The sequence below is a fragment of the Lycium barbarum genome, chromosome 2 (assembly GCF_019175385.1).
Source record: "Lycium barbarum isolate Lr01 chromosome 2, ASM1917538v2, whole genome shotgun sequence".
In the NCBI taxonomy this organism is placed as follows: Eukaryota; Viridiplantae; Streptophyta; class Magnoliopsida; order Solanales; family Solanaceae; genus Lycium; species Lycium barbarum.
In genome coordinates, this window is record NC_083338.1 from 140,078,027 (window position 1) to 140,097,678 (window position 19,652).

At 34.5% G+C, this 19,652-nt stretch overlaps 1 protein-coding gene across 1 annotated transcript; it reads right to left on the reverse strand.

Moving 5' to 3' along the window:
• Positions 1-14,966: 14,966 nt before the first annotated feature.
• On the reverse strand, positions 14,967-19,159 carry LOC132629026 (pectin acetylesterase 8-like; the record flags this gene model as incomplete). Its single annotated transcript, XM_060344771.1, has 12 exons — positions 14,967-15,110; positions 15,190-15,332; positions 15,672-15,774; positions 15,897-15,974; positions 16,070-16,123; positions 16,919-16,979; positions 17,072-17,196; positions 17,454-17,540; positions 17,646-17,725; positions 17,806-17,935; positions 18,822-18,904; positions 19,003-19,159. Coding segments are annotated over 12 exons (1,245 nt in total), but the record flags the coding sequence as incomplete, so codon positions are not given.
• Positions 19,160-19,652: the final 493 nt, after the last annotated feature.

Here is a 19,652-nt window from a genome sequence, read left to right on the forward strand (position 1 = left end):
GGTTGTGTATGTTGTGGTATGTAGAAATGGATGAAATTCATGAAAAAATATGGATGTATGTTGTGGCCGTGTTTATGTGGTGCTTGGCCGTGTGTGTTGTGTAGAAATAAGGGACCAATTTTACTTAGTATTTTGGTTGTTGTTGTAATGGAATCTATGATGAAAATGAAGGTTTAATAATTCTAGTTGAAGTTGTAAGTGTTGGAGGGTTGTTTTAGAAGCTAATGTGACTTTAATATCACTTCTTGTATTCATGGAAAATAATGTTGTTAGTGTGTGGATTGTTGGTGTAATTTATGAATTTGAAATGAGGGAATGTGTTATTATTGCTCTTGTTACATTTTGGAGGTTTCAGGTGGAATGACATATTGGTTAGATTATTTGGAATATTATACGGATTGTTGGAAGTGTCCTTGAATATTGTTTGAATGGTTTCGGAATAATACTTGAATATGTGAGCAATTATGAATTGAACGTAAATGAAATGTCGTCGAATTGTGTAGAAAGGGTTACCGATGCTAGAATGCGTTCTGAATTAATTGTTGAAGTTGGAAATATGGTTTTTGGTATTGTTATTGATGATTTGGCCGAGTTAGATTCTCGGGGTTGGTTGTATTTACCGGGGAAATGCTGCTGAAATTTCTGTAAACGAAGTGTTAGTTTAGAATTGGACTCTTAAGTGTCTGTAGCTAATGTTTGGTATCTACTATATTGTTGTAGATCTTGTGAAAGCCGGGAATTAAGTTCAGATTAGCTTAGGAAGCGGGCAAGGTATGTAAGGCTTACCTTTCTTTCTTTTGGCATGTCCTAGAGCTAAGTAAGATATGATACGTATCTTGGGGTAACTCTATTCTTGATTCTGAGCTTGTTAATGATTCTTAATCACTTTTTGATATGAGCATACTTAGTATAGTCGAGCTTATTGTACGATTGAATAACAAGCAAAGCATAAAGAGTTCTTGCTTTTTTTTTTTAAAGAGTTTTGTAAGTAGTAATGTCCTAACTTTCGTGGATGGTCTCGGATTGTTTTGGAAATGTTCGTAGGGGTTTCTATAATGAATAACGTTCCTAACTTTCATATGCTAACTCGGATTGTTTTGGAAACGTTCATGGAGGTTTCTATAATGAATAATGTCCATAATTTTCTTATGCTAACTCGGATTGACTTGAAACGTGTTTATGGTTTACTAATGATTTCGAGAAAAATTAGTTTTTTACTAAAGGAAACTTAAAGTTGGTTTTCAAAACCACTCCGAAGGGGCTGCAAGATTTTACTACTTCGTTTCATTTACGATTTATGTTTACACTCCATAGCATCATTTCTTTGTATTGATATTCGTGGGTTAAGTTGTGTTGACACCATTATCATTAGGGGCTATTATTATTACTATGCCGGATGCGGCATGCCCGAAGGGGCCACCATTATTATTATGTCGGAACCGGCATGCCCGAAGGGGCCAAGATTATTATTATGTCGGAACCGGCATGCCCGAAGGGGCCAAGATTATTATTATGTCAGAACCGGCATGCCCGAAGGGGACATCATCATTATTATTATGACAGAACCGGCATGCCCGAAGGGGCCATCATCATTATTATTATGTCGGAACCGGCATGCCCGAAGGGGCCAGGATTATTATTATGCCGGAAGCAGCACGCCCGAAGGGGCCATCATTATTATTATGCCGGAAGCGGCATGCCCGAAGGGGCTATCCTTATTATGCCGGAAGCGGCCGTCCGAGGGGACTATTGTGATGCTATATTTATCCTGTGTGTGCTAGAATTTGTGTAAGGTACTACATGGTATGGCTTAAAATGTTGTTCCAGGTTACTCCCGGGTTGCTTCTACACTTGTTTATTGTTACGTCTTTCCTTATTTATGATTCAGTAATGCTTTACATATTCAGTACATATTCCGTACTGACCTCCTTTCTTCGGGGGCTGCGTTTCATGCCCGCAGGTTCAGGGACGCGGTTCGGCAATCCAGCCACCTAGGAGGAGTCAGCACTGAGAGTCAGACAGCTCCACTTGCTTCGGAGGCTGTTTCTGTTCTGGTATAATTTTGTGTATATGTTGCGGGCTCGACGGGGCCCTGTCCCATCACCTTTGCACGGTCAAACTCTTTTAGTAGTCTGGGAACAGCGTGGGTGTCGTGGTTACTGTTTGGCCTTGTCGGCCATTATTTTGTTGTATAAAAGTGTTGGTAGCCTCGTTGGCTTGCCTAGTCATATGTTATGTATATATATAAGTATGCTTTGGGATTTTTGAGTTACAGGTCGACTTCGGTTTTCTATTTACAACTTTCAGACTTAGTTAAAAAAAAAAAACCTATTGAATGCCATATTTGAGAAATGGTAACATAAGTTGGGTTATCGGACAGGTTAAGCTCGGTCACTCGTCATGGCCCTAGGTTGGGTCGTGACATAAGTCTCTTCATCTCGTCATAAATTTAACACTAACATCACCAGCTTAAAGAAGGAGATAATAAAGAAGTTGAAGTAGATCTTAGATTTTTAACAAGAAACGCAAGGATATCTGTACAAATACAGAACACATACTTCTTATTAACAACATACAAGCTATTTTAAATTGAGTGTAGTATGTTTTTTATTTAATTGAAAGATAAAAAAAAATTAGTAAATATAAATTAATAATTTTGAAAAACGTAAATATTAACATAATATTTAATTAATGGGTGTATGGGATTGAAAATAATATTTGTGCAATATAGTGGTTATAAAAATTAGATATCAAAATTTCCTTCTTTTTCTAACTTAAAAAGCGTGGAAAAACATTTTAACAGTCTTTACTTTATTTTTTTACGTGTAGAAAGACATTAGCAATTGACTTAGAAAAAATTAATAAATGATCTCCACAAGAATGAAATCCTAAAAATTGAAGCAATTAAATTTGATATGATATTAAATTAGATACAAGTATTAATTTATTAGCTGGAATTAGTTTTTCTTATACTAAAACTAATTCTTTATTAAAGGATAGACTATCTAAGTTTGAGATGAGAAATTTTTATGAAGAAGCTATGATGAAAAAAAAAACGCTATTTATTGATAAGATCACATAGCTGAGGTAGTAAAATATAAAGCTACAAACAATAGAAATAAAAATGATTCATTCTGATTTATTTATTTTTAGTTGGGGGGTAGGGGTTATATTTTTCTATAGTGATTAAGCAAGCAAAATCACAACTATTTAAGCTTGGTCTATTGATATCCTCCGTGCATCGCGCGGGTATGAATACTAGTATATAAAATAGGAGAGGTATAAGCAATGTGGTTAAGCTAAGTGGCAAGCTAATAAGAAGCCACTTGGCAATTTTAGGACAAAGTTAATGAGAACTGTAATAAAAAATTTGAATTTAAATGAAAGATAAAATTCAATCTTCTAATATAGAGTAGCTTTCAACTCTAAACAAAATCAAAATCGGACGTTTATCCCTTTTTTCATTATCTTTTGTTTCAAATCTAATATCTATTTTATTTAATAATAATAATAATAATAATAATAATCAAATGATTGATTTTATGCACATGATTTACATATGAATCCTGCAAAATATGGTAACCCATTATTGTAGTTATCATAGTACTGTTTTATGGACTGTCATCTTTCCTATATGAAATTGAATACTCTAATACGTTGTTTTGATTCTTACGAAACCAAACTACTTCCATAATAATAATATAGTTAATTTCGAATTTAAATTTGAGCAAAAAAATTGAATTTAGATGGAAAGATAGAGATTCTATTTAATTTGAATTAGTTAAAATGTCATTCAGCACCAGTGTTTTAAAAGGCGGGCATGAGGGCGGGGCGTTTTATTTAGTACGGGGCGAGACGTAAGCCCCGAGACACCCGTAAGCCCCATCGATCTTTTAATTTTAAATTATAATATAGTAAAATAGTATAATAATACAAATATTATAAAAAAATATATTAATAGTTTTACAAATTTAAAACATGATTAAAGAAACTCATAGAATACAAAACTTCTAACATGATTTTAAGAGTATAAATAATGCAATGATTTAAAAGTTATTATGAGATCCAAACCAACTCTAACCTCTTCATTTTCAAACAATAAAAGAATCACAATTTATCAAAGCATACAACGATCATATTTACTATGCAATTTACCTCCCTAAGAAAAAAACAACAAACTTTATCAAATTATAATTAAAAAATCACTCCTTCATGAATAAAAATAAATTTACTTTCAAATAGCAAAATAATAAACAATGGTAATTATGAGACATTGGACAAAAACGTGAAGATTAATGGCAAGTGAAGATGTAAAATTTGGCTATGTATTCTTAAAAGAAATGTTAAGTGATGTTTACCCTCACAGTGTTCTCATATTGTAAATATGCAATACTACGGTTTGTTATTTGAGTTACTTTTAATCGTCTTAGTTCTATAGATGAAGAAAACAATTAAGCATCATTCATTTAATAAAGAATTATGAGGGTCAATAATATTAACTTAAGGATATGACACATAATTTATATAAGAACTTTTAGGCGAGCCCCGAGCGTTAGGCATTAGGCATGTTCAGGGCGTACAGTCGGGCGCTTAGGGCATAAGCCTCATAGAACTAAGCCCCACACGTAAGCCCCAAAACGTTTTGCCAGTGCCGTGCCTCGGATCGAGCCCCGAAGCAAGTCACAGAATTGCCTTTTAAAACACTGTTCATCACCGCTCCCTTCATCCAAATGGAGTGAGGAATTTTAATTCCTTTGTCTAAAACAAAAGAGAAAGAAGAAAAAGTGAAAATGACAAGATGTTAAAAATATATAATGTATTTTCCCTAGAAGTAATCTAAGCACGTACACAACTTCTGTCAATAATATTTTGTATCTAATTTTCACAAACTAATTCAAAATGAAATCCATCTCTTCATCCAAAATCCAATAGGGCAAAGGATTTATAATTTCTTTAATCAAAAAGCAAAACAAGAAAAAAAAAAAAAAATTTCAAAAGGGGTGATTTATTATAATGGAATTCTTCTCTGTACACTAACATACAAGAAGGAAAAATTTCCTAGAATGTTCACTATAATGCATAATTCGCCCCCTCAGCTTATACGTAACTAGTCAAGGAACCCGCGCTTCGCGCGATGGTAAGTCTTTCTAGTTTCAAATTGTGTAGGATGGAAAACATCAAGACCTTTGCAAAAGGGAACAACTAACAATGCCCCTTTGCTGAATAGCAGAGGGCTTCACAAAACCGATGATTATCCATCGCATTACTTATTAATATTTTATATTACTACCCCCTCTGTCTCAAATTATCCATCACTTTCTCCAGAAATACATATTTTTTTCAATAAGTGCTTATTTTAAAAAGGTAGGGTGTTTGGCCAAGCTTTTGGGAGAAAATAGGTGCTTTTGGGGAGTAGTAAAAGTAGTTTTTCAGAAGCTAAAACGAAAAAAACTTTTGCCCAAAAGCACTTTTTAAAAAAAGCACTTTTGAGAAAAATACACTTAGAAGCACTTTTTAAAAGCTTAGCCAAACACAAATTGCTGTTCAAAAGTGCCTTTTAAATTAATTGGCCAAAAGCAAACTACTTTTGGCCAAAAGCAAACTACTTTTGGCCAAAAGTTCTATAAGCACTTTCCAAAATAAGCTGATTTTAGAAGCTTAGCCAAATAAGCTATAAGTTATAATCTCTCTCCATTAAATGTTTTCTCTATTTATGTGTAATCTCCATTAATACCCACCACGGACTGATTGAGATAGTTACATACTTAGACTATCACTGAGTAGATTATCTGTGAGTCTTGTTATGAGTTATGTTACTATGATTGCACTTCATTGTTTCTGTCTTTGATATGTGTTCTTGAGTTATTCATTGTGATTCGATTATGAGGCATTATTGACGATATTTGAAATGTAATTTATACATCTATGAAGGCACATTTAACAGGGGGTGATGATGTGGCCTAGTAGTGAGCTCGTGGTCCGAGGTACGTTCCTGAACGAGTGGGACATGGACACCTTGGGGCCCCTTCAGGTCATGACTATTTGAGGAAAACATTACCATTTAGCATGTGTGTATAGGTTTGGAGTATTTGGCCAGTGCATTTTATTGCATTGCATTGCACATCATCACATTTTATTCTACATCATCACATGGCTTCTTATTTCTGATTTGGTATGTTTTGTTGTACCTTTATTATGGCATGGATGGGATTATGTACTGGATCGGAATTGTGGACTAGTGACTCTGCCTAGTTCCAGGACTTAGAATTGTTGATTATAGACTTGAGATTATTGAGACTTGTCAGACTTGTGGTTGTTATATCTTGGAAATTTCATGTCGTTTGCCTTATGATGAACTAACGCAAGACTAAAGTGGACAAGAAGACCTTATAAGGTTAAGAAGGGTATTTGTTAACTTTAAGTGTGTACCTTAAGGTTTTGGAGTCATATGAATCGGCAGAAGTAAGTTTGTCGAAGAAATTGGAACTTGAGTTATGTTTTGGAAGATTTCATATTGTTTGAGTTATTCATTGCTTAGGGTTACCTTTAGGGGGAATCTATAGGGCCCCTTAGATGGTTAATGAAGTTTTACACAAGTTCCAAGAAGGTTTCATAAGGATTAGAGGTCAAATGAATCGAAAAGAGCGCCTTTTTGCGAAACCAGGGAAAAGGAGCAATATGCGGCCACACATTGGTTTCCAAATCCCCATTTTTGGTGATATTTCTTCCCAACACCACCCCCATCTTTCAAGAGAAAAGATCAACATTAAAACCTCAAAAGCTAATCCATGGAAGGTGATGGTTCTTGCTTCTCTTGAAAGTTTTGATGAACTTGGTCTTGAAAGCTGTTGAGGGAGGTAAATTTCCTCTATTATAAGGTATGTTATTCCTTTTATTTGCATGATGGGGTTGATTTAAAGGTTTAGTATTCCTTGGAAAGGAAAAGAATTAAAGTGGAGAAGTTATAAAGTGTTGAAGTGAAGAAAATGATTATGAGATGAACTTGAAAAGGGATTTTTGGATAAATTTGAGATTAAATTGAATGTAACTTCTTGATTATGCTATTGTGGATGTTATTATTGTTATTTGGGAGTTGTTTTGTGATATGGTGAAAGTTGATAAAATAGGGAAAATGCTGCCCAAATTTCATTAGCTCGTTAATTGCACTAGTTGGAACTTAAGAATGTTTTCAAGACTTACCCTTAGTGTGAATCCTTTTGAATGTAGATTTTTCGGACTTTGGGGGAGAACATTAAATATTTAAGAAGACATAAAGGTATGTAAGGATAACCCTTCTTTCTAAAATAATGATTTCCATATTGTGAATCTATACATGATATCCATAATATTCCTATTCCTATAAATGCTAGAAGCTCATAATTCTCAAGGTTCTCATGATATTGTTGACAATGTTCCTTGTCATGATGATGATGATAATGATTATGATGATGATTTCAATTCTAGAGATGCCATCTAAGATATCCGCAATGTCTTATTCCTAGAAATGCTAGAAGTTCATGACTTTCAAGATTCTTGAGATGTCATTGGTAAAAGCTCTTCACAGTGATGATGATAATGATGATGATGATGATGATGATGGTGGTGGTGATTCCATAATAAAAATTAGGGGTTTACTGACTTTATGTCACCCCGATAGAGTTTTAATGTTTCTCTCGGATGTTATGTATGTAACTGTTTTGTAACACCGAGCTTATATGGTAAGATATGATATTTATTGTGCGCTCACCACTACAGTTGGGTATGAACAACACCGAGCCTTGTTATGGCCGGGTATAGATGACACCGAACCTACATGGTCGGGTATGGTACCATTAGATATATATGTATGAAATGTTTTCTTTGGAGAAAGGTTAAGTAAGCACAATGAACATCCTAAGAGGTATTATAATGATTCATCTTTCTTATATTATTTTTCATGCTTTTATCATGTTACTATTCATACCTTACATACTCAGTACATTGTTCATACTGACGTTCCTTTGTTTGTGGACGCTACGTTCATGCCCGCAGTAAGACAGGAAGACAGACTAGACCTTTAGGCTGCTTCACCGGTGATTGATAGAGGTGTTCCATTTGATCTGGAGCTGCAATAGTTGGTATTATTCTTTTGTGTACATATATGGGCATGGCGGGGTCATGTCCCATATTTATGATTTTATGTACTCTTCGTAGAGGCTCGTAGACAGATGTGTATAGCTAGATATCCCTCAGTGTCGTCGGTTCACATTTTGTATATCATTTTGATAGCCTTGTCGGCTTATGTATATATGGGCATAGTTGATGACGTTTATTTAAAATGGTGCCTTAGTCCGATGGAATTTGTGTTGTTGATGCATGATAATTATGAGTTAGCTATGTGGCTCACCTAGAGAGGATTACACAAGTATGATAAAAGGTGCTTGGTAAGTTAGCTCCGGATGCCTGTCATGACCCTCTGGTCGGGTCGTGACAAGAAGCTTCACCTTAGGTTGTGATTCGGTTATGTGATATGTTGTGACCTTGATTTGGTTATTATGTGCCTATCTGCTTATCTTGATAGATTTTATGCTTATATGCATGAGCTAATCTTAGTCGTCCTATAATGCTTACTCAGTACGTGTTGTTTGTACTGATGCTACTCTTGATGTACTCTTCTTTTGAGTGCAGAGCCTGTTACTAGTTCCAATTCCTGTCGTCAAGAGTGATCCGAGTCTACTTGATCGAGATTCCAGGGTGTGCTTTGGCTAGATCCGCAACCTGGCACTACAAAAAAAAAGAGTAATTTTCGGAGGTTGAAAGTTGCAATATGCGGGGTTTTTAGTCTCCTCAAGCAATTAGCAGAGGCCAAAAACCCCACGAATTGCAATTTCAACCTCCGCAAATTACCTTTTTTGTGCAGTGCGGAGACTCTTCCTGTATTTAACTGTCTACTTTGCATTCTGGAGAAAGTATTGATATTTTGAGATTTCTATTTCTTATCAGACTTTGTATCTTCTTGGTAGTAGCTCTTGTACTAGTCCAGACCAGATTTTAGGGTTGTTGTTACTTCCGCACTTGTTATCAATATAATTTGAATTTGTTAACTAAATCATTGTTTATTTCCGCATAATTTTTATAAATGATTAAAACTAGTTAGGAATGGTTCGCCTACCTGGGGGGACAGTGTAGGTGCCATCACGATTCACGAATTAGGTCATGACAAGATCAAGAAAAAATGCTAAGTATAAAATGATGGTGTCCCTTCTCTGAGCGAAGGTGAAAGCGAGACCCCATCTCTCTATACCTTTCCCAGCGAGCTCAGCACGTGACAAAGGAAAAGTCGCGAAATTCACTAAGAATGGGAAAACTGCTTTTGCCTCGCTGAGTGAAGGTCAAGGCAAGACAGTGTCTTGCTATACACTTCACCCAGCGAACTCGATATGTCGACATGAATATTTTCTAAGTCTTGACCCGTTTTGAATGGCCTTTGGAGGATTATTGTCACACCCCAAAACCCACCCTAGACGTGACCGGTATCCGACGTCATGAACAACATCGGAAGAACCTAAACAACACAATAATAATACTTGAACTCTCCAGGTTTAACATTCGCCTCCAACAGTTTATAAATTAAATGTAACAAATCATGAATATATGAATTAAATTTGCGGAAGTCTTTATAATTTAAATAATTCACCCAAAACATGGTAGTGTGCCAGAAAGATTTAAACGACAACTCTTCTTCTACCCACATTCGAATGTATACTAAGGAGCTTCTAAGAATAAGGAGTAAATGTCTAACCATCGGGACGCAACCCGAAAACTAAAATAAATAAATGGAATTAAATAAATAGAGTGTCCCACGAATAAATGTATGGGCTCACCAAATCAGCAGCAACAACAAGTCCTTCCTAAACGCCTGGAGTATCAAGAACCTGCTCTTCTCCGTTACCTAACATACCATAAAAAACAACAATGGTATGCCTGAGTACTTCATACTCAGTGAGTGCCTCGGGGACAATAAGTAATAAGAAAATAGAGTACATAATACATAAAGAAATTAGTCTTGCCAATCAGGTGAAAGCGATGTAAGAACAATTATTCAGTTTATGTACCTCAATAATAGGTATCAAAACCCATTTATAAAGCCTCTTGTCAAGTTACAACTTCAAATATGCCTTTTTAATCAATTATGACAGTCATCAACAATTCCATAAGAGAATAAGAATGTCGCACATGACAATACAGGCCCAAGAATCAAGCATATCGAGCATAGCGCACCACACCGGAACATATAATTCTCGGTGGCTATCCTTCCTCCCGAATAGCTAGGCTTAAATCACACCGAACTTTATAGTACGCGGTGGATATCCTTCCTCCCGAATAGCTAGGCATAAATCACACCCCGGGTAGCGAACCCAGCGGTGGCCACTCTTCCTCCCGAATGGCTAGGCAATGACACACTAGGATCCATAATGGCTACCCTTCCTCCCGAGTAGCTAGGCCAAACGTAACAACAAAGTTCATATTATAGAAGCCGATTCATAATTTGTCTCAAAGTAGTCACACCATCAAATAGAATTAAAGCTCATTATACCATTACGAAAATTCATAATTTCATAGATAATCATGAAAATATTTCCACTTCCTTAAACAAGATTCCTTTGTCTTAGTTTCTTTGTAAAGTCATCAATACCAACAATTAACCATCATCACTGATCATCTCTTATAGAAGAAAACGATTATGATTCCATATACGTATATAGAGGATAATACAATCAAGGTTTAATGTGGGCTTGTCCCCTCACACACACCAACCACAAGAAAAGACATGAATTAGGGTTTTGCATGAAGAGTTCACCTTTTTATTAAATAAAGAACCTTTGAGAAGAAAACATATATCCATGATAAGGTTTTTAAAAGAGAGACATACCTTAGTGTGTTAAACAAAGTTTAACAATTCACTTTCCTAGTGAAGAACACCCAAACCCTAGTTTGAATCACTTTAGGAAGAATTATGTTGCAAACCCTAGGTTTTAGTCACAAGAATCATGTTAAGAATCATGGGTTTATTGTTACGATTGATAATCAATGATTAAGATGTTCTTATCTTAGTGTTGGAGCCCTAGAGAGATATTTTCGTCCTTAGGGTTTTTGAGAGAGAAAAGAATGGAAGAAAAACTAAAATTTTGCAACTTGTATAATTTTAGCCCGACAGGCACAAAGGACGGTACAAAGGACGGAGCGTCGATCAGAACGACAGAGCGTCGATCTGCTCCGTCAAATAGTCTTTATGCTAGGTCAATTCGACGGTACAAACCACCGGTACTTCCGAAGTCACTGACTGGTTTTTGAGTTGACATATTATTACTAAATACTCCTTCCGTCATAACTTAAGTGTCATAATTTGGCTAGACAAGGAGATTAAGAAAATCAGGGAGAATATTCAATGTTTTATTCTTAAACTGCAGATATACACAATGAACCAAAATAATTATTGAATCGTGTAAGGACCGGCCTTCTCTTATACCACTCTCCGTTCACGCAGTTCTTGAAGCCTATGCTTTTGATGAGCTTTGCCAGTTGGCCACTTAACTATTCCCTTGGAGATTTTCTCACACTTCTTTGTTTTACCAAAACATGGCTCTTTAACTCCCATATCACGGATAGAGCAATATTTTTTGGGGAAAAATTGAATCTCTATACCACTTTAACATTTCTCTGGAATTCTCTTCTTACTATGAGTGATAATATCTTAAGAATTTACACTGTTGGAAAACATGCTCTTTCCAATAGGTCTGAACTTTTTCGAGAATTATCATTTTCACAGTTGGAAAAGTTGTTCTTCCAAATAGGTCTGAAGATCTGCGAGAATTCTCATGGGAGGAGCAGAAAATAACTCTGCACAGGTATGCAACTTCTTTTTTTTTAGCCACTTTATGTTACTTTTGTGGCATGGTGTCTTGGCCACTCAACCATTCCCTTGGAGATTTCCTCAGAATTCATTTTTTTACATAAAAGTCATCTCTTATATGTTCAAACTCTCTGTTTGTTGTGAACGAATTCAGTTCCCTTCTCCAACGAAATGCACTTATCCACAAAGCATCACACACTAAAATCCCAATTACTTTGTAGCAAAAAAGCTCAGACAACAACTGACCCAATTTCACACTTTGTCGAATCCTCACCCTCTTCATGTCTTTCTTCTAAATCTGTGAATAAACTCAACGAGAAAATTCATTTGCCTTTTTTGTTCAGAATAATGAAAAGACATTGACAATCATTATCTAAATACTTCGGCTACCAGGTAGTAACAATTCTCCTTTTATCATTGATGGACACACTAATTAAATGACTAGATTATGGCGAAAACTCTTTCTTTTCAACTGACTAGAAAGGCTGTTATGGACTTATGGTGCTTTCACCTTTCTGGATATCTTTTACCTTCAACCATAAATATTATAAAAACTTTTGCTATTTCCTTTCATGCTTGGTGGGAACGACTCAATGTATCCTGCAGTTTAACTTACTGCACTATGATGGGTTTCTGCCTTCCTAGGTGTTTGCCATTGAAATAAAGCGTAAATGTAGCTTATACAGTCATCATTTCGTACAGAGATCAATTTAAATTTAAACGGATTAATATAACTGCCCATATGCTTATTATTTCCATAATACAACTAATCTTTTACCATACAGGATTACTACGATGGATAAAAAAAATTGTACAATATCATGCACATCAATTTTCTCAATGGTGACCCATGTCGAAATGAATAACACTGGAACTTTCAACCGTTGGCGCAAAGAACAGGATAACTGTGACACAACATCACCATGGATAACTAAGGTTTGTGAATTAAATGCCAAATTGATTATATGGTGACTTTACTATTTAAGTATATAGATTTCCTTATGTTTGTTGAGACATAATAAAAGCATGTCTAAGGTATGTCAAATTTCCCACAAATTTTGCTTCAACTTTCTTTGAGTATTGAACTGGTTACTCAAGATTTTTTAACATTTTGTGGAAAATTTCCATTGATTAGGCAATATATGAATGTAATTATACTCTCGGATGTAAGCTTTTGTTCTAGCTCAATCTGGTTGGCTCTATTCCCTCAAGCTTTGGGCAATTACTGTCTTTACAAGTTCATGTACTTCCGTCGAATTAAATGCCAGCTAAATTCCAAACATTAACAACATTTAACTCCATCTCGGCACCAGGCTTTACCTATTTAGCAGTTAAAATAAAACTGAATATAATTCCAAATTTAAAATTCTTCTATTGCATCACGTTGATAAATGCAGATAAATATTCAAAGTTACAGGTAGAAACTAACTGTAATTTCTATGATATACTATGCAGGGATTACGGAAAACAGTTTACTTGGGTAAACAAATGTCTTTGTTTATATACTACAGCTCGGTTGATTTGATGTTCTTTCCTAATTTGTTCATGAGTTGTTTCTAAGCAACTGCAAGCTTTAGCCGAACATCTTAATGAGAATTTAAATCTTACAAGGGGGTTTGACGCTGCACATGCTGCTGCTAGGTATGACATAGTAGTTAGAATGAGTTTTATTGTAGTAAAGATATAATGACACAATTTAAATGGAGAAATCGGACGGTTATGGTGTTAAAATCTTCTATTAATATCAGGGCACATGATCATGCAGTGATTAAATTTAGAGGCCTAGATGCAAATATCAATATCAATTCAGTGATTATCATAATGATCTAAAGAACCGTGGGTAGATAGCTAATTCTTGAATTACCACCTAAGTTAGAAAATTTTTTTTCCTCAATTCGGAAGCTGATCTTGGCTCACCGTTACTGTCTTGTGACTTGGTATCTAGATGTATAATTTCTCAAAGGAAGAGTTTGTGCACATACTTTGACGTCCAAGCACTGGATTCTCTAGAGGAAGCTCGAAATATTGGGGAGTCATGTTGTGCAAATGTGAACAATGAGAAGCTCGGATAGGGCAGCTTCTCATAAAGAAGTAACTAATCATTTATCTCACCATAGCTTAGGAGTGTCATACTACCAGTGATATAACTGTTAAAAAGCTTTCTTGGTATATTATCATGTCACTATACAGATTTTATAAACTAGAAGGAACAGAGTGAACACGAGTATCATTCCCACATGTAAGATGTACTTTTTGTCAAATTTAGTTGAACCATTAATTATTGTCGATATCGAGCTTTATGTTATTTTATTCATGAATATTAGCTAAGCATCCTTTGTAAGTTAAATGAGGTCATTAATGACCGCGCGAAGCGCGGGTAAATTACCGAGTTTAATATATATACTTGGGAAAGATGTTATTAGATTAGAGAAGAAGTAAAGAGGGTGTGGTCTGATTATCCCTATAGTTGGGTTAGGATTTGTGGCTAGGATAGGAATATACTTAGTCGCCGCATTCAATTAAATATCGTAAATGAATTGCATTTTTAACAGGTCAATTTTCTTATGTATATAGGCGGCGAACTGCTTCGAATGGGCGAGTAGTGGTTCGGGAGAATACTACGAGATTAATAATCCGGTTAATTAGCAATCGTGAATAAAACTGCTAGGGTGAGGTACTTGCATGACTTAATACGATTGGTGAACCAACCACAACCCTAGAATACTCATATCTCTGTGATAAACCCACTTAAACAAATGTTTGTGACAAACAGTTAGCAGACTTATTTAGTTCTTTAGTTTTTGCATTAGTTTACAAAACAATCAAACATTTTGCACACATACTTGCATAATTAGCAGTATTACTGCATCCTAATTTAACTGTTGATTATAAGTCTTTGTGTGTATGATATCTGACTATAAAAGTCAATATATTACTTGGCGACCACGTATACTTGCGTGTGCGTTGGGAGCAACATAGCACCTTTGGCTCATTGCTAAATAAAAAAGAAGATTCTTTGGTCTTGCATCTAAGGTTGAGCCAAATTAAAACCAACTAAGCAGTGGTGTCCTGATCAGAGTCGTTTTTGGGGGTCTTCGCGTTGGCCGTGAGCCGGTTGAGGGGGTGGACGACATATTTGTGGCAAATCTTGTAGTTTGACCGGCTCTCGGCGGAGATCTCGTTCAAAGAACCAGTCACCAAATGCCTTTGCAACTGTCTGTTAAAAAAAATGTAAATTTCGCATTGGTAGTTTAAACAAATTTAAAGTTTGACAAAAATTGGGAGCTATTGATTACCTTATTGTTCACCATGAGTAAAGGACTAGTCCAGCTGGTACTGTAGGAAATTTGTAGATGTATGAAGCAAGAGTTGACGAACATTCCTCTTTGTGAAGGGTTGTATGAGTTTGGTAATGCACTTACAAATTCTGCCCCAAAATCTGAAAACTCAAAGCCAAATGAATTAATTTTAAAACAACAAAAAAAACTCTAGCAGAATGTGATTCATGATCGATAAATCATACCATCTGATCTAGTACGATAAGTTATATCTTGATACCACACCAACTATATATTATAATGGTTGCGTTAGCCTTTAATTGAAGTGAAAAGAATTGTTATTGTTTAATAATGACAATTTTTTTATTATTCTGATTTTGATTTTCATATCATGAATCATAGGTCGCGGTTTATCGCATTTTCAATGTGAAAAATATCCAATCTCGCAAAGGATTTTCCATGAAATACTATTATGATTCAGATAGTATTGTGGCGCTAACCTCGTAGCGTCTTTTGCTGATCGGAAGAGCAATTATTGAAATCTGGCATACAATTTTCCTTAAAGTCATCTCTCTGTGCGGAGGGTATAACGGTAAATATTATCTGTAAATATACACCAAAAAGAATTTGATCAATAAAAATAACAAAGTACTATAGTTGAATTGGAAAAGGAAATTAAAAGAATATGCTTTTACTGTTGTGTATTTGGTGACTAATAAACAAACCTGGTATGAATCATAAGCAGAATTGATTATGAAAAGTGGTGTCTTGATATATTGTTGTAAATTTTGTGGGAAAAAACACTGCAAGTTATAATTTGTGAAATTATTAGTTTTAGATACATAAGAAAATAAGTTAGTTATATATGAACTGAGACTGGTGATGAAATTGCTCTTACCAATGTTGGATCCATTCTTGAAGTACATGATGAAGGCAACATTTTTGCTGAATTCTATAACCCAATAAAAGATTTCATGTAAGCATCTTGCAAGATGAGAATAATCAAATGTATTACAACAATTTTTTTTTATTTCATCCTAATTATTGTTTGTGATATTTACACAAAGCTGAGTGACTACTTTTGTTGCGAATAAAAGTTTAGTGACTTTTGTGATACTGAAATGAGCACTTTATTCGTTTATAAAATAAGTTTAATGGTTTTAGTGAAATAAAGTAAAAATTGAGTGACCGTCAATGAAATTAACCTGGAATATAGTTATGACAAATCATGAAATCGAATATATATGTATTCACAAGTATATAAATTTTTCAATATGTATGAATGCATGTGGCAAGTGACCAGAACAATATATATTTCCCATCTACCTATGTTTTCGTGGATAGAGTTATTCGATATTTTTGCTGATAAGAGATAGCAGATACTTGGTGAAATGGATTAAGATGTGTGCCAAAGTACGCCCAAACACCACTGTTATAAAAAGTAAAATAAAAAGGACAAAAATAACACTCCCTCCATCCCAATTTATGTGACGTCATTTGACTAGGCATAGAGTTTAAAAAGGAAGATAAGATTTTTAAAAATTTTGGTCCAAAACAAGACTTAAATACTTGTGTGGCTCTAAATCATCTCATTAAGGGTCAAAAAAGATTTTTTGTCAAATTATTTATAAATTCGAGAGATGACATTATTTTTGTGACAGACTAAAAGAGAAAGTATGCCACATAAATTGAGACATAGGGAGTACGTTATTTGTCTGTTCTAAAGAGAAAGATTGAGGAAGAGTACATGCAAGTTAACCACTGCAGCAAAGGTTGATTCCAATACTTTCCCTCTCTTGCCATCATTGCTAAAAGAAAGAAACTGTAATTATTATGTTGTTATTGACAAAATACAATTATGGTTCAATGCTTTTTAGTTTCTGAGTTATTTGAATCTTACTCAAGTAAAAAATAGCCACCATCCGAGAGGCATTTCACTCTAGGCGTGCTAGGTAACAGAGATCGAAAACGATCACAATGAATCATAGCAGCCAATCCACCAGCTGAATTGCCTGAAAGAATAGCCTGCCATCACAAAAATCCATTGATAACCGTCAGTAATATTCTTTGCACTATCATCACAATTTAATCTATATTATTTATTTTATTTTTCAAGTTTTATATCATTCTTGTTTTAAAACACTACGTGCTGTTACAGGTAACTTAATCTGATGGTATAATAATATTACAAACTATCAATTCACAACGCTTAAACTCCTTTCTTAACTTATTGTAGTTTTGTTTATTAAAATGATAGTTTAATTTGCACTAATTGACCATACATTTTTTGCATTCTTCATTCCTTTTGCTAGTAGCTCCTCCATAATTGTTTGAAAAATCCTTGCACCTCTATAATGTTGATTGGTAGCCTGAAAAAGAAGTTTGACATATTACCATAATTCCACTTCTATAACTTATAAATATATAGGACATAATTAAAGTCTACATTTGATAACACAAATGTGGTGACGTACTTTATCGACTGATTCAACGTCTCCTGTGAATGAAGATCCATCGCAATATTTGATCATAATTCTGTGCCAATTGTAGAAGTCTGGAAAAAAATAACCATTAGTCAAGATCGTTATTATCCAATTAATAAGAAGTATATATAAAAAATATGTTCATATGTACCTGGATTATTGGTCTTGTTGTAATCTAGCAAGCCGCTAAAAACACGGGTGTTATTCATATGGTTAGATGAACCCATGAAGTTGCCAAAACGGAGTCCACAATCTTCTACACTTCCACACCATCCTCCCCCCTAATTAATCACGTGCAAAGCTATTAATTAGCACTAGTCTATATTTTATTAACCATGATATAAACTAAGCACTGGTTTGAAATTTGGAAGCGAACTGATGTTGTTGTTGCAAATATGGATGTTAAATTTAGTCCATAAAATATAACCAGCCCAATTTTAAATAGATTGGCGGGACATATACCCATGACAGTTTAATTCGGCACAATTCAAATTAACACGTTAAAAAATTTCGACTTAGGTATATAGTGAAGTTGACCTATAATTTTTTTTTTAATTAAAACATAGAAAAATAAGTTTCTTTTTTCTTTAGTTTGCATGTTGGATATAGCCATAGTAAAGAAAAAATTTGTTAATCATGTTTGATGAAAATAATTAAATCAACAAACAAATAAATAAAAAGTCGGTTTGCTAAAACCCAAAATCTAGCTTAAATTGACTCGTACATCTTGATCCAAGTAAACATGTTTGTTGACTCAAGTTATTTTTATCTTTTCAACTTTAACCTAACATGCCCGTTTGATACCCCTATTTATGTTAATTGATGAGAAAATAACATCATATGAAAGTAGCAAAAGATAAGAGACATTTACGCAAGACAATAAAATAAGTTACATGAAATGCCCATTTTAGAAAATACTACACTCAGTTGACGCTATATATATACCTTTCAGCTGGTATGCAACATGTAAGTTAGATACCCAAAATTATACAACGTACATAATTGTTGCATTGTAATTTCTTAAGGGACGATTTTGTGAATGATTATAGACGGAAAAATGTTTTATTCCGGGAAAAAACTCCAAGAGATAATTAGCTCATATTCAAGCCTCGAAGATTTTTTTATCGGAGATGCACGAAAATAAAGTTGTGGATAAATATGGCTCACCTCAAGAAAAACTACCCAATTATTGACTCCATCTCCAAACCCTTTGTCATAATGATATGCTGCTGGACTTCCGTCTAAACAAACTGTAAATGGTTTGTCACCACAAAACAAGTTAGTAAAATTACTCAAATAAAATTTCTCGAATCACTTTGATCTATCAAGAGTTAATTAAGGATTTGACCAGCTCCTTTTGAGACGGCGTCTTTAACAAGCGTTTTCTCAACTGTTGGTTGCAAAACCTCAGCTTTTACTTGTATCAATGAACAAATCACTAGGAATAACCACTGATGCCATCTTGATGATACACTTCTGCCAAAGGAAAAAAAAAAAGAAGCAAATAATTACTATCTACTATAGACCAAAAGAACCACATCAAATTACGTGTGCTGATTATATTTCTATTTGGAGATATAGAATTAATGGAACTATTGTTTGCTCTTAGATCAACCCAAAATTACTGCTGGCATGTGGTAAAGGGCTGACTCCCTCGAGTCAACACTTTTTTTTTTTTTGGTTAAGCATCTCCTTCTCTCACATACACTTCCACTTATTCCGATTTAAGTGATTGTATTTTCTTCTTAGTCTGTTCCTAAAAGAAATGACACATTTCTAAAATGTGGAAATAATTCAACTTAATCTCTCAGTCTACTAACGATAAAGTTTTATAGTCACACAAATATAATGCATGTTGATAATGACAAATTTCAAAAGCCTTCATTTTTTTTAAAGTCCGCGTTCTATCAAATAGGTTACATATATAAATAAATAGAGCAGAAAGAGTACTATTTCAACCAAAGTATTAATATAAATTAAATATCTTTCACTGGAAAA